This window comes from Molossus molossus, unplaced genomic scaffold (genome assembly GCF_014108415.1).
Source record: "Molossus molossus isolate mMolMol1 unplaced genomic scaffold, mMolMol1.p scaffold_m16_p_19, whole genome shotgun sequence".
In the NCBI taxonomy this organism is placed as follows: Eukaryota; Metazoa; Chordata; class Mammalia; order Chiroptera; family Molossidae; genus Molossus; species Molossus molossus.
The window spans coordinates 9,520,321-9,536,888 of NW_023425354.1; the positions used below are offsets into that span (position 1 = coordinate 9,520,321).

The window sequence follows — 16,568 nt, forward strand, 5'->3', positions numbered from 1 at the left end:
AATTAATGAAATGATGCATCAAAAAGAAAACAATTATGTTGACTCTAAATTATCTAAGACTTTTGTAGATGATTAACAAGGATGCATATGAGCAGTGAACCCAATATTTTTCCTCCAAATTTCCCCATCACATGGTAGCTTTACGCAACTCTTCTCCTGTGGTATCCCACCTTGCCCTGACTTCTTGTGTCGTTCCTCTCCCTTCTCTGAACAAAAGCCTCTATTTTCTCCCACCTTTCAGCCTGTTTTCTGCAGAAGGTATGTAGACACTTTAGTTTCTTTCATTCTTTCCAAGTCTGCATTTCCACCCTTTCCTCAGCAGTTCTCCCAGCAAAGAAGCCCAACAGTTGAATAGGACAAATAGAGATCCTGTTTATAAAGGGTTGAGAGAAGGAGTGAGCATAATGATACCTTAATATTTCCATCACTGACTCACTCATGAAGACGTTATGATCCTTATTTAATTGTGCTGCTACTGTTTCTCAGTGAACTGAATTGATAACATCTACCCGTCCTCTCTGTCTTTCAGATAGCTTTAGCATTCCTGATGAGCGTGTTATTCAAGAAAATTGCCCTCACCAATTTGGTTGTGCTTCTCCTCACTCTCGTTTGGGGGGGTGTGGGACTCTCTGCATTTTATAGACAACTTCCCTCAGCTTTGGAGTGGATTTTGAGTATTTTTAGTCCTTTTGCCTTCACTGCTGGACTGGCCCAGGTGAGAGAATGATTGATCGGTTTGCTATTGAACTTTAAAAAAGAATTTGAGACTTCATGACTCTTTATAATCAACACTTTCAGATTAAGAGCTTTTGTTCTAAACAATTAAAGCTAAATTTGAAAATGTTACTTGAATAAGAATGAGAAAGTCTTCCAAATTTTCACATCTCAAATGTATTTTCATTTTGAAATATTTTCTTCTAGTCTTATTTCTATATACAAAATTTCTTTCTGTTCACTTCTCATGAAGTATTCTGCTAGTTTATTAAAGTTTGTTGTTAAATCTCTTTTTTTTAAATCCTCACCTGAGGACATTTTTGCATTTATCTTCAGATAGAGCAGGAGGGAGAGAGGGGGATAGAGAGAGAGAAACACCAGTGTGAGAGAGACACATCGACTGGTCGCCACCCACATGACCTCAACCAGGGCCAGGGACAAACTGCAACCCAGGTACATGCCCTTAGAGGGAACCGAACCTGGGACTCTGGTCCACGAGCTGATGCTCTAACTCCTGAGCCAAACTGGCCAGGTACCTCTTTTTGATACCTCAAATATGAAAAACTTGTAAGACATAAATATGGAGTTGACCAATAATTTATAAAGTAAATCAAAGGGTTTATGAACTAGATCAAGAAACAGAATGCTGCCACAACCTCAGAATCACTTCCAAACACTTTCTTTCTAGAGCTGTTTTATAATTTCTTGTTTTTTTTTTTTTTGTTATCACCTAAGTATGTGTTCCTAAAGGTAATTATTTTTTTCCTGTTTTCAACTTTAAATGACATTATACAAAGTGTATTTTAGAAAATCTGTGTTTTTCTTTTAATTTTTATTAATTTATTTTTGCTACAGATGTTTCTCATTTTTTACCCCTAGACCCCCTCCTCCACATCCTGCCCTCCCCCCCCCCAACCCCCACCCCCAGCATTGTTGTCTATATCCATTGGATATGCATACATGCATATAAGTTCTTTGGTTCATCTCATCCATCCCCTCCACCCCCGTACTCTGAGATTTGCCAGTCTGAAAATCTGTTTTTTTTTCACTCAACATTGTTTTTAGATGTCATTCATACTTTGTGTGTAGCTATAGTAATTAAGTGTTATGTAGTATTTTAATGTGTGGATATACTAGAGATTTTCGTATTGGTGGACAAGAATCTTTTCCAGGTTTTGACTGTTATTAATAACCCTGTAAAAAATTCTTATACATGTTTCCTAATAAATGTAGGCATTTAGTCTGTTTGGTATATATCTAGAAGTTTAATAATGGGACCTAGAGTTTAATCTTCATAGCTACTGTCAAATATATTTCTTTTTTTCAAAGTGGTAACATCAGTTTACTTTTGCAGCAACAGTGTTTCAGAGTTTCAGTTGCTCCAAATCTTCACCAATATTTGGTATTCTCAGTCTTTTAATTTTAGCCATTCTAGTGGATATGTTATAATTTATCATCACAGAATCTATTTGCATTTCCCTGATTATTGATGTGTTTTTGTTAATCCTCACCTGAGGGCATTTTTTTCCCATTGATTTTTAGAGAGCGTGGAAAGGAGGGAGGGAGGGGAACAGATAGAGAGAGAAACATTGATATGAGAGACTTCTCCCACAGTCATCCTGACTGGGGCTAGTGATTGAACCTGCAACCCAGGTGCATGCCCTTGACCAGGCATTGAACTCAAAACCCTTCGTTGCATTGGGCCAACACTCAAATTACTAAGCCAAATCAGCCAGGGCAATGTATTTTGGGATTAAAAAAATAAATTGCTGATTTAAATCTTTTCACCATTTTTTCTGCCAAGTTTTCTACTTTTGCCTTATACTCTGTAGGAATTCCTTATACATGCTGAATATCTGACATTTTGCAATTATTTGTTACCAACATTTTTACTGTCTTAGTGATGCTTTTGTTCGATGAACAGAAGTTCTTAATTCTGATGATGTCTAGTTTGTCAAATTTTTCTTTTATATAGAGACCATTCTTCCCCCAGATGAATCGCAGTGTGTGCTTTGTTTTACAATCAACCAATCATGTACTAGCCCATATGTCTATCTTTGTACTGTTGACACATTGTGTGAATGGTTTTGCTTTATAATAGGTCTTGATATCTTGTAGTAACAATCCAATCACTTTATTTTCTTTTTCAAGAGAGCCTTTTCTAGTCAAAGTCTTTGCAATGATATAATTTATCATTGTTGCATCATTAACTTACCAAGTTACACACATACAGTGTGTATGCAAAGGTGTTGAGATTTTGATGCAGTTGAAGTTTTTAATTTGGATGAAATTGACATTTTAAAAAAATCATGAACATAATATATCTTCATATTAATTTTCCCTTAGTAATTGTTTTAGTTTCAGCAGAGAGACTTGCACATTTTTGTTTCATTTATTCCAAAGTTTTTGATACTTTTGATGCCGTTATAAATAGCATCTATGTTTAAAGTCTTATTTCTAAATATGTGTTGTTAATGTAGAGAGATGTAACTAATTTTGGTACATTGGTAATTTTTTTTCCCAGTATTCTTTTTTTTTTTTTTTTTTATCCTCACCAGAGGACATTTTTCCATTTTTTGTTCAGGTAGAGTGGGAGGGAGAGAGAGGAACAGAGAGAGAGAGAGAGAAACATCGACGTGAAAGGGACACATCGAGTGGCTGCCACCTGCACAACCGACCAGGGCCGGGGACAAACTGCAACTGAGGTACACACCCTTAGTGGGAACCAAACCCGGGTCTCTCAGGACCGCAGGCCGACGCTCCAACCGCTGAGCCAAACCGGCCAGGGCTTTTCCCAGTATTCTTGCTACATTCTATTCTTTTATTAAATCAAGTATTTTTCATGGTTTTATCTAGGGACCTTCTTGTGTATAATCATGTTGTCTACAAATAATGATGGTTTGTTTTTTCCTTTTGCAGTCCTTATGCCATTTATTTATTTTTCTTACCTTAATGCACAGATCAGGACCTCTAGTACAATGTTGAATAGAAATATAGGCAAAGAAAAAGCTTTCAACATTTCACATTTAAGCATGATTTTTTGGTGTTGGTCTTTGTACATCTGATTCACCAGATTAAGGAAGATCTCTTATCTTAGTGAGGAGACTTTCCTCATTATAAGCAAATATTGAATTTTATTAAATACTTTTTCTACATATTAGATTGACATTGTTTTCACCTTCAATCTGTTTTATGTTGAATTACATTGATTGAGCTTCCTCTGTCAATCCAACCTTTCATTTTTAGAATAAACTCAACGTTTTCATTAAATGTTAATATTTTATTATTTTTATTTATTTATTTTTTTATCCTCACCCGAGGACATTTTTCCATTTTTTTGTACAGATAGATTGGGAGGGAGAGAGAAGAAGAGAGAGAGAGGGAAACATCGATGTGAAGGGACACATCGAGTGGCTGCCACCCGCACGACCAACCAGGGCCGGGGACAAATTGCAACCGAGGTACATGCCCTTAGCAGGAACTGAACCCGGGTCTCTCTGGACCGCAGGCCGATGCTCTAACCGTTGAGCCAAACCGGCCAGGGCTAAATGTTAATATTTTAACGTGAATCGAGAAGTTGTATAGTGTCCAGGTAAGGAACTGGGCTTGGAAGCTGGACTTCCTGGGTTCTGATTTTAGCTTTGCCGCTCCTTTCTATGTGATTTTTAAAAATTTCATGTGGTCAAGCCTCTCAACTTCTATGTGACTCGGTTTTATCATATGTAAAATGCAGATAAAAATATTAAGGCCTACCTCATAGGGTTATGATGATGATTAAATGGGATAATATAAAGAGCACTTAGCACTGTGCCTAGAACATAGTAGCTATTATTACATAAAAATTCAAAATACAATTCTTTATTTGCAGTAATGACTAGAAAAAGAGGTAAGTTCTCTCATCTGTATTATAATAAGATGTTTCAAAATATTCTTCATCTTCTCTCTAAAATTTGTATTTTTTTGTTGCATAGGATAAATATTTTGTCATATTGCAAAAAAACAAGCAAATGAATTATAATTTAAATTTCTATTCTTAGATCACTGTATTTTTTTTAAATCAGTATTTTCTGATATTTCTTTGATTGCTATAATATAGGAGTAGTTTCCTAATAACTTCAATAAAGGGTTTTTTTTGAAAAGCTACTTAATAAAATGATAATTCTTGCTACTACACTGCATTATTTTTATTTATTTAATTTAAGTACTTATTATTATTTTTGTTTAAATCTTAGATTATCCACCTGGATTATAATATGAATGGTGTAATTTTTCCTGACCCATCAGGAGACTCATATATAATGATAGCAACTTTTTTCATATTGGCATTTGATGCTTTTATGTACTTGGTATTGGCATTATACTTTGACAAACTCTTACCCTGTAAGTAAAGTGGATTTTTCTCTGATCTCTACAAATGTTGATCATATTTAAGAGTTTTTTCTTAAGGTTCTATAAATATAGTTTAAGAAATGATGAATAATAAGCATTTCCCATCACAGGCTGAATGAGTTCTTTGTTCTACTTTATGGTTTTATTTATTTTTTTAAATTTTTTTTCTTTATTGATTTTAGAGAGAGAGAGAAAGGGAGAGGGAGAGAGAGATAGAGACATTGATGAGAGAGAACATTGACTGGCCGCCTCCTGCATGCCCCCCACTGGGAATTAGGCCCACAACCTGGTCATGTGCCCTGACCAGGAATTGAACCAGTGACCTCTTGGTGCGTGGGTCGATGCTCAACCACTGAGCCACAGCAGCTGGGCTCTACTTCATGGTTTTAATTGTCTGAAAAAATATCTATGTACAATCATTCTTCTGACTTTAATAATATACACTATAAACAGACAACAACGATCATTTTAATACATACTATAATTATATAGCATTATATAATGTTACATTTTTTTAAGAATCCCTGAAAGTGTTTTCAAAGAATGATATTTAGGATTTGTATCAGAACAAGCTGAAATAACTTAGTTCTTAAGATGGTTTTTGCTTATACAGTGAAAGTGCTTTCTAGTAAATATTTGTTTTTCTTACAATGAATATGGGACAGATTGTAAACAAAATACAACTAGTAAGGACCTGAACTAATCATTGCCTTCCTCCCTCCCATCTGTGGGAGGACCATTTCAGAAAGGAGATGGCCATCCTTTTAGGAAATCACAAAATGACAATTAGAGAGACCATTTCAGAATCATTCTGAAAAGTTTTCTTATACTGTTCATGTTTATAGAAGCATATTGCCCCGTTAGATTTCCTTCATCTCACAAACAACCCAAAATTTTACATATGCCCAGAATTCCTACATATACACTGGAATCAGAATGCTTTTCCCCTTGCACTGTCTTCTTATTTATTTATCTTCTTATTTTTTTATGTTCCTTCCACTTTGACTATAGTTAAGGTTGTTTCTATGTAGACCTGTCTTTCTATCACTTTTGGTTTATATCTTGAAGGCTCTTAATAGCAAATACTACTTTGTTATTTTTTAAATCTAGAAAGGGACCCTATATTCACCCTGAACAGATATAATTGCTCCATGTACTTTTAACTCATGTACCATGTAGATTTCAATATTATGTTCAGTTGTATTGCTGTGGTCAAATGATTAAATTCACAAATATGTTTAGAATTAATTGTATGGCATATTAAGGCTTTTCCTCTAAATATTTGTTTTTATTCATTGTTCCAAATACCTTTTAGATCACATTTCATTCAAACCTTTGATTTATGCTTTATTGAAAGTTCTATTGGTTAATTTTTGTGATAATGTGTTACTTCCTTTGAATTTTTATTTCTTACTTAATTATCAAGTTTTCTTGATAATATGCTCAGTAATAGGAAGTTGGAAAAGAATTTCTCTATGATGCTTAAAAGTCTAAGACATTCTGCACTATTCTGAACAAGAATTCTTTGCTCATTGGTTTAATGTTACTGATCCAATATTTTATCACCTCTTGATTAATTAGATGGAAATGAGCGTCGTTATTCTCCATTATTCTTCCTGAACTCATCATCTTGTTTCCAACACCAAAGGGCTGATAATCGAATCATTGAGAAAGAAACAGATCCTGAGCATCCCTCTGATGATTATTTTGAACCAATAGCTCCAGAATTCCAAGGAAAGGAGGCTATCAGGTAATTAATTACATGTATACTAATATGTGGATCAAGGCAGTTCCCTTTGGAATTTCAAGGTGCATTCAAGGTTGACAACCACTGGAGGGGTGTGTGTGTGTGTGTGTGTGTGTGTGTGTGTGATAGTTGTATGAAGAAATCCAGCAAATATTTCAATATGTGAGCCACCTAAATCTCAGGGCCAAAAATGGGTTCAACATTACGTTGGTGTTGAAACCATGAGAACCAATGAGGTAACACATCGACAGGGTCAGGATTGAGATGAACTGTAACATACATAAGAACACTGTGGAGCACTAAGATGATGTGTTGGTTTAAAGAAGAGACCCTTATAAAGAGAACCTTTATATTTATATATAGAAAAAATAGTCCTGGCCAGTTTGGCTCAGCCGATAGAGCGTTGGCCTGCGGACCAGAGAGTCCTGGGTTCAGTTTCCGCTAAAGGCATATACCACAGTTGAAGTTTGTCCCCGACCCCAGTTGGGGTCGTGAGGGTGGCAACCACTCGATGTGTCACTCTCACATCGATGTTTCTCTCTCTCCCTCTTGCTCTATCTGAAGATAAATGCAAAACTGTCCTCAGGTGAGGGGGAAAAAAATAAAAAGTAGGAAGAAAACCAATAAAGTGGAATGTCTCCTTGAAAGTAGACATTTTTAACACGGAGAAAGTCATGAGTGATGACTCATAAGCAAATAAGTAAGGATGGAAAAGTTTTTGTTTACTTGGTGATTCGGAGACCACTAATGATTTCAGTATGACGAGGTTCACCAGTGTCCTGGGTTCAGAAGCCAGAGTGCCAGTGACTGAGGAGGAAGTGAGAAGTGAGGATGCACGTCAAGCCTACACTTCTATTTTGAGAATTTTTTAAGATTAGGGGAGAAAGTAATTTGATCATATCTAATGCAGATGTACTGGCCAAAAAGGAGCTATGAGAGTGGAGAATTCAGATGACACAGGTTTGGGAGGCGATGGTTATAGAATGCATATAAATGCACTAAATCTTGACAAGGGGGAGAAAACACCCAGTGTTCTAAGACGAAAGGGAGAAAGTGAGGATAATTACAGAGTGCTCTACTTCTCTAAGCAAAACACTAGTTGTTCAATTTTAAATTTCGAAAAAGACTTTTTTTTCCCTATTTCAGGGGAAATGATTTCTCAAACAAGGCCTTCGTCTTCCTTATTTCACAGAAAGTGGTTGACTGCATCCATCTAGGGTTGTTCATGATCTGTATCATTTTTATTTCTGTGATGTCTAAATAAGCACCCCTTTTGTCATTTCAGAATCAGAAATGTTAAAAAAGAATATAAGGAAAAGTCTAGAAAGGTGGAAGCATTGAAAGGTAAAGGAAACATTTTATCGTTTAATTGAATTCTTTATTTCAAAACCTGGGGACAGTTTCTTGTGGGAAATTAGAAAGTATAGATAAGTAAAATAGAAAGAGAAAGGAAAAATGTGTACACTCTAATTCCACCATGTGGCAATTAGCCATGATTAAGGGCTGAGGGTAAAATTCTTCTGGATGTTTTGTGGATCTGTTAATCTACAGAAATGGGATCATACAATAAAAATTGCAATTTCATTTTGTTTTTTGGGATGAATTTTCAATGAGGAATATTTTATTTTATTTGTACTATGAGGAAAGAACATTTAGATGTAAAATTGATAAACTTTTTGTACTAGCCAGAAAAATCACATAATTTACATGTGCTGGTGAGATGAACTAAAACAAAATGAATAACACCATTGACCATAAATTAAATTTCTTGAGTCAGTATTCTATGACGCACGTAGTTTAGTGTTTTGAATGAGCCAACATATATGATGCTAAATATTCTAACAAATACAGTTTTCTATAACAAATATTTAAGTAAGCCATAGATCCTCTTGAAAGTTAAGAGTTCTGTCCTTTGTGTTTTCATTGTGTTCCTTTTCCAGTGAATGCAGCACCCCTTAACTCAAGGTCTTGCTTATTGCTCTGAGATTAGAGCTTTCTTTCAGAATTTAATGTACTTGTATGAGCAAGTTTATTCTCCCTTTATCAGGTTTTCCTCATCAAACACTATGTAGATCTGTGGTTTCTTTTTTTCATTTCAGCCAAGGATATGTTGAGGTATTTTTAAAATTTTATTATTTCAATGCCCAGAGCACATAGTTAGCTACTTTCGCACTCATCAATAACCATAAACTTTTTAGGTCTACACATCTTCAACTTCTGCAAGGACTACCTCTTGTCTGGAGTGAGAAGATAAAATGAACTCTAATTCCAAATATAAACACTACACTTACTTCCAGTGTCTATAAATGTGCACATATGAGCATGTGAATGTATATAGCTTTTATTTTGTCTTTAGAACCAGCCTTTCCTAATGCCCTCTGAGATGTTGATATTTTATTTTAACAACAGGCTTGCTGTTTGACATATATGAAGGTCAAATCACAGCAATTCTGGGTCATAGCGGAGCTGGCAAATCTTCTTTGCTAAACATCCTTAATGGGTTGTCGGTTCCAACAGAAGGTGAGCAAAAAGAAATTCCTCAAAGGCAAGATGTCTGATCATAGAATGAGGTCATATGTCACCTTTCTCATTTCAGGCTTTATATTTGATACCTTAAGAGAAAATAATGTTTGTTTATCTAAAAGTATTTATCAGAACTATATGATTTTGAATATATTTCCCCCATTTTTATGAAAATTATCTTTATTTCATTGATACATTATGTTACAGGGGGAATATATGCTACTCTAAGCATAAGCTTATGTTAAGAATGATTAATAGTTGTTATTAAATATGAAGTCATCATTTTAGATGTTTATGTATATATGCAAATATTTTCACGTATAAGATCTCCAAAGCTTCAACAAAATGTATTATCTTGTCAATGTTAAATTATCTTTCACTTCTTTTCTTAGGATCAGTTACCATCTACAATAAAAATCTCTCTGAAATGCAACACTTGGAGGAAATCAGAAAGAAAACTGGTGTTTGTCCTCAATTCAATGTTCAATTTGACACACTTACTGTGAAGGAAAACCTCAGGCTGTTTGCTAAAATTAAAGGGATTCAGCCACAGGAAGTCGATCAAGAGGTAGATGGGCATGCTTGGATTAATTAAACTGCCAACCATTTGTCAAATTAAATCATGACCACAGAATTCCCCTTAGTGAATGACCTCTCTAGTTATGAATAGACTTTAGACATTGAGGTTCTATATAAAATATCTACTGATGTGTAAGGAACAGTTAAAACTGCATAATATGAATTATCTTGGATTTTAAGCTTTGCATATTTTCTTCTACAGGTACAAAGGATTTTATTGGAGTTGGACATACAAAACATTCAGGATAACCTTGCTAAACATTTAAGTGAAGGACAGAAAAGAAAGCTGACCTTTGGAATTGCCATTTTAGGAGATCCTCAGGTAAGTGCCATCATGCCCGTGGAGGAATGCAGATGGAATATCAATAAAAAGCCAAGCTCTTCTTTTACCACTAAAAATAGTAGAGTTTCCATTATTATGTACCAGGAGAGAATCTGCTCTGTTCAACTATGACTACAAGTATATCAGACATAAATGGTTGGATAGTTAATATTTTTTGGTTTTTATTGCTTTCCATGCTATCATCAGGAAATCGTTAACTTGGGAGAGAGACATATCTCACCTGTCATCATCCTCTGTAGGTTTTGCTATTAGATGAGCCAATGGCTGGATTGGATCCCTTTTCAAGGCAGCGAGTGTGGAGCTTCCTCAAGGAGCGCAAAGCAGACCGTGTGATCCTCTTGAGTACCAATGTCATAGATGAGGCTGACGTCCTGGCTGGTGACTGTTGATTTTCTCTTCGTGCTACAATAATGAATTTGAGCAATATTTATTTCCAGGGCCACAGCCCTGCTCTCGTTGCCTCGGGGTGCTACTAGCACAGCCGTCTGGGGATGACAGGAGCCCGCTAGTCCCTCTGTAGAATTCCTCTACTGCGTGGTCGTGAGATTTTGACCACTAATAAAAAATTGTGATCCCCCCCCCCCAGATCAGCTCTCAATGAATGTAAACATTCAATTATTCTTTAATATATATTTGGTTGAAAATATTCATGCATCCTTTAGCATCCCGTTCAGAATGGAAAATGCACCCAAGTAATTTCTGTTTTTTTTTTTTTTAATTTACATTTTGAAGGACACTAAAGTGAACTGGAACTCATAAGCTCTCTTTAAGTGTATCCATTTTAATGTGTATTTCAAAATTTTTAACAGATAGTAGAAATGGCAATGCCCATAGAACGCTTCTATGGAAATCTGAGCATTGACTCTTCATTTGTATTTTCTAGAGAGGGAAGAAATGACTCCTATTGTCCTTTTCCTCTTGCTCCTCTTTACTCAGATAGAAAAGTGATCATGTCCAATGGGAGATTGATGTGTGCAGGCTCTTCTGTCTTTTTGAGGAGAAAATGGGGTCTTGGATATCACTTAAGGTAAAGAATTTGGGGATAAATTGGATATATCTATATCCGTATTTTCAATACTGGTTTATCAAAAAGGTAGATAATTGTGAGAGAGATTGGGCCTTATGATTAGCTCTGGGCCATTGTTTTTCCTGCATCCCATTGTGATGAGCAAAATTTCAGAATTATCAGCCCAGACTTATAGGTCATAGCAGGGCTGCTCCATGGACTCCCCTCCGTTTTCCTCAGCTGGTCCATGCAACCCTGTGGCATAGTTTCCTTCTTCCATAGGGTACAAGATCAAATAATTTCAGAAGCTAGTATCAAAAATGGGAGTAAATCGGGGGGCAGAGAGTAAAGAGGGCTCTGTCTAACAAGAAGTGTGTCCAGGCAAAGAATTAAAACAAAAACTCTCTGGACAAATGAAGCATGCCATTCGGCCAGATTTTTCTAATAGCCACTAATTTCTGATATCTACACAGTCTGGTGTAATAACGATTTTCCCTAAGAAGTCTCTTCTGTTGAATGTTCTCACCTCCTTCTATTTGTCTTTCTACTTGGTATATATCAAGTTTCAATCCCATCATGTATTTGTATATTTGTAGTTGTTCTGAGTTTATACACCTTCTCTGTATAGACCAGAAGATTTTTCAAACTGATGGCATTATTATTATTATCATTAATTATTAGCTCATTTTGTTTGCTCCCTAAAGCCAAGTAAAGTAGTACTCAAAGGCTAGATATTCAGTAGAAAGCTCCTCTTTTGTGATAGCCCTGGAGAAAACACAAGTGTATTGTCTTTTCTTTTAAACATTAGTTTGTACAGAAATGAAACATGTGATCCAGAAAAAATAACATCCCTCATCAATCATCACATCCCCGATGCTAAATTAAAAACAGAAAGCAAAGAAAAGCTGGTGTACACTTTGCCTATGGAAAGGACAAATACATTTCCAGGTAACTTAAATATGATTACAATGGAATTAAAGTTGGGAACAAGTGTTTACATTATTTTTACAACTTTTCTTGTGTAGTGGACTTGGATTTCATTTTAGGATGCGTTTCCTAAGAAGCAGAACTTGAGGTGAGGATTTTAGTGCAATTTGTTAGGTAACTTATGCCTAGAAGCACCAGGAGGAACTGGGAACATGAGAGAGGGAAGAGAAAGAAGCTGGGGAAGTTTGAATTATCGAGCCGGGGCTCAGAATTACGTCACCAGAGGGGTGAGAAAGCTGGGGTGTTTATTTGCTACTTCCTAACCATCCTTGGTTAAGAGATGTGTCCAGAAACATTCATTTTCTGACTTATATGGCTTGTGCTCAACATGAGCTTAGCACACTGCAGAGCCTCCTCAGGGAAATCCCAGGCCTCTGCAAGGCCAGGGGCGTACTGTGTCCCAGCAGGACAGTCCGTTGCAGGCCATGTGCAGACATGAGGAGACACAGTGCTTCTGTAACCTCAGTACTCATCCAGCTCCTCGCAGTGACCTTGCTGGACCACCACCCTGTCCAATATAGCGGCTTCTCCAAGTATCCATCATGGAATATTACACAATAAATGTTTATTGGGAATGTATTATATAAAAGGTACTGCTCAAGATGCTAAGGGTACAGGAATATATAAGACTTACAAGGTCCTACCCTCCTAGAACCTACATTCCATTGGGTGAGAGATGTGCAAACACACAATAAACCAAACTATGTATAGCTGTATCATAAACTAACAAACAAGGCCTATGGATCAGAGAGATGACTGATGTCAGGTTGTGGTTTGCACAAAGTGTCAGAATGCCGCAAGAAGAAAATGGTTCAAAGTACTCCAAGCACCGGGGGAAAAGGGGTGTCTGGAGTTCAGTGAGTGAGGAAGTAGAGGGGCCAGTGGGGATGGGTAAGAGTAGGAATAGATAGAGACTCTCTCGTATAAAGCTTCAGAAGCTGTGACATGGTCTTTGGATTTTATGGATGTGCTGAGAAAGTACTGAAAGTCATTATAGAGGGGATTGATGTGATGTGACTTGTATTTTCATTCTCTGGATATAAAAGATCACTCAGGTTCTAGAGGAATAAGAATGGACACTGGGAGACCAACCATCTGACCATGTCAGAGGGATCAGTGACAGATGATGGTGATGGTCATTGGGCTACCATGGCACCAGTAGAAAGGTGGATGGAAGTGGGGGGATTTGAAACATATTTGTGGATAAAGCCAAAGAATCTAGCTGATGGCCAGTCTGTGGAGCACAAGGAAACGTGGTCAAGAGGGACCTAGAGAATTTCGGTTTGAGTCACTGGGTGGAAGGTGATGACATTTACTGTAAAATGATGGGAGGGGCAGTTGGGTAAAATGGAGAAAGGTAACTTAATGTTCTCTTTTGGAAATGTTTACTTTGAGATGCTTTTAGGCTCCCAAGTGGAGCTGTCAAGTGGCCAAACATCTAGTTGGTTTAAGATTTTGGAAGTCAGAGAAGGAAGTGAGAATTGGATTTGGGGATCACTGGATACAGATGGAGTTAACGCAAAGAGATGGTATCAGAGTGCCGGAAATGGAAAGTGGTCTAGGACTGAGCCTTCAGGAGACAGCAGAGGAGGAGTCAGAGGGTGTTGGGAATCAAGAGCCCTCGGGGAAGTTGAAGACAAAAACAGGAGAATATGTTCGTATTAACTCAAGGGAGAAAATGTTTCTAGAAGGAGGGAATATTCAACAGCTTTGAATGTCTGAGTTTTTTTGTTTTGTTTTGTTTTTTTGAGAGAGAAAGACCAGTTTAAGGAATAAAAACAAACAAAAAGCATTGACAATTGAATTAAAAAATGTGAAATCGGCCCTGGCTGGTTTGGCTCAGCAGTTAGAGCGTCGGCCTGTGGTCCAGAGAGACCCGGGTTTGGTTCCAGCTAAGGGCACGTACCTCCCTTGCAATTTGTCCCCGGCACTGGTTGGGTGGTGTTGGTGGCAACCACTCGATGTGTCCCTTTCATGTCAATGTTTCTCTCTCTCTGTATCTCTCCTACTCTATCTGAACAAAATATCGAAAAATGTCCTTGGGTGAGGATAAAAAAAAATGTGAAATTGCTCTGGCCAGTTTGGCTCAGTGGTTGGAGTGTTGGTCCATGGACCAAAGAGTTGTGGATTTGATTCTGGTCAAGGGCACGTACCTCAGTTGTGGGTCAGTTGGTCCCCAACCCTGGCTGCGGTCTTGCAGGAGGCAGCCAATTGATGTGTCTCTCTCACATCGATGTCTCTCTGTGGAAGGACAGGGAATAGCATTTGGATTTGTGGGGGTTAGGTTGAATAAAATGTGATAAATTAAATGAAACAAAGTATACATATGTTTGAGCCGTGTGTGTGTGTGTGTGTGTGTGTGTGTGTGTAGGGGGAAGATATTTATCGATTTATTTTTTTGCTTGCCTTTTTTTAATGGCCAACCTTACATGACCCAGTACATGTAGAAAAAGTTGATAAGTCAGGATGGCGAGGGAGGAAGAAAGGAGAGACAGAGAGAACAGATAATTTGGGGAAAGTCCCTGAGATGTCCAAAGGGGTTGGAATTTAGAACACAAGTCAAAAGGTAGCCTTTGGTGGGAGCAGCTAAAAGTCTTCTACCTATACAGACCCAGAGTGATGCAGAGGATAGAAGATGATGCTCTCTCTGATGGCTTATATTTCCTCAAAGACATTTGCAGGAAGTTCATGAGCTGAGAATAAGACAAAGTGCAGACATGCAGACAGTTTGTGGATAGAAGTGAAGGTCTGACATATTAATTTCAGAAGGGGAGAGCACCCCAGTGAAAGTTTGCTTGTGCTTACTATGATATTGCAAAAATATACAGTTTATGAACAATATTCTGCATCATCTTTTAAATGTGTTAATTTACTAGGTTTAGTTACTGATGTGGTATTTCACATGCATCTATTCCTATCTGTTACCTTAGACCTTTTCAGTGATCTTGATAAGGATTCTGGCCAAGGTGTGATGAGTTATGATATTTCTGTGTCAACTCTGAATGAAGTCTTCATGAAAGTGGAAGAAATATCACCTATTGAGCCAGGTAAATTCACTTGTATAATTCATATAAAATCAATTCCCAAGTGATCATATACAAATTTAGTATTTTATAATGTCTTATAGCTGATTCACACTAAAGAATGTTACTCATTCCAAATTTGACATTGCTGTTTCGGAAGGGCAGTCATTGTTTTATAACATCATTACTAGGACTGAACACAGACCCCTCTTGGAATAAACCAAATGTACATTCGGAACTATTGACTTCTTCTCTGGGCAGTTTTCTTCTATCCCCAGATGCACCCTGTTTCTTGGATACTTTGAGGATGTGAAATGCTCTCAATCATGCTCATGAAGGCTGAGCAGATATTTTGTATAAAAATTGCACTCAGCTTGTTCATGTATAAAATTCCACTAAGGTCGCGCGGGGGAAAGGCTTAGAATCATCTTTTGTGTATTTTAATGGGTGATCACAGTAAGAGCTGTCATTTAGGGAGGGCGTATGCCAGACACTTTGATCATTGGGTGGCTGCATTGCATTGCTCTCCTGCAATAACCAATCCAACAAGTGAAACTGGAACCATTTTACACATGAGACAATCAGACCTCAGAGCAGTTAAGTGATTTTCCCCAAATTATACCACTTGTAAATCAGATATTTGAAAATCACATACAGGTCTTGTGGTTTCAGAGCTGGTCGTCTCTCACCTAGACTTCTAAGTTATTGATACCTTAACAGTAGACATTTAGACATCAAGGATTGGCTCTTTCTGTGGAGAAGACTTCTTGAAGTTCCTCAGAATATTGTTACGTATCGGACCTCCTGGGCCTTTTGAAAGACTGGGCATAATGAGATCACCCTTTACTGAATTCTTTTTTTGGTATGAATCCAGAATATTTTATCATTGAGGTTATGGAAGGTGGACATGATGAACATAATTTGTTGCTTACCTTGTTTGTTTTGTAACCATAAACATCGCAAAACAATGTTTCTCTAACAAGAGAAATCTGTGATGACCCAGGAATGACATTAATAACTTCTGTGTGCGGGTGTGTGTGCACACATGTGTGTTTATTTTGAACAAGTAGAGATGAGGAGAGACCCAGAAAACCTACGTGAGATGGATCCAGCTTACTCGTCTCTTCCTGAAATTCAGAAGACTGTGAGTGACTGGGAGCTCTGGAGAATGCAGCTCTGTGCAATAGCCCGGCTCTCTTTCTTAAAGCTAAAACATGGGAAGAACGCACTGTGGACCCTGTGAGTGTCAGAATACTG

At 37.3% G+C, this 16,568-nt stretch overlaps 1 protein-coding gene across 1 annotated transcript in view; it reads left to right on the plus strand.

The window, feature by feature from the left end:
* ABCA6 (ATP binding cassette subfamily A member 6) overlaps positions 1–16,568 on the plus strand; it is a 54,926-nt gene that overhangs the window by 12,455 nt on the left and 25,903 nt on the right. The window contains exons 8-19 of the mRNA XM_036269267.1: positions 530–715; positions 4,947–5,094; positions 6,685–6,853; positions 8,136–8,194; positions 9,260–9,370; positions 9,766–9,941; positions 10,155–10,274; positions 10,535–10,673; positions 11,232–11,322; positions 12,110–12,249; positions 15,219–15,335; positions 16,382–16,550. Coding sequence (XP_036125160.1) covers positions 530–715; positions 4,947–5,094; positions 6,685–6,853; positions 8,136–8,194; positions 9,260–9,370; positions 9,766–9,941; positions 10,155–10,274; positions 10,535–10,673; positions 11,232–11,322; positions 12,110–12,249; positions 15,219–15,335; positions 16,382–16,550 — 1,625 coding nt within the window. The remainder of the gene's footprint in view (positions 1–529; positions 716–4,946; positions 5,095–6,684; positions 6,854–8,135; positions 8,195–9,259; positions 9,371–9,765; positions 9,942–10,154; positions 10,275–10,534; positions 10,674–11,231; positions 11,323–12,109; positions 12,250–15,218; positions 15,336–16,381; positions 16,551–16,568) is intronic.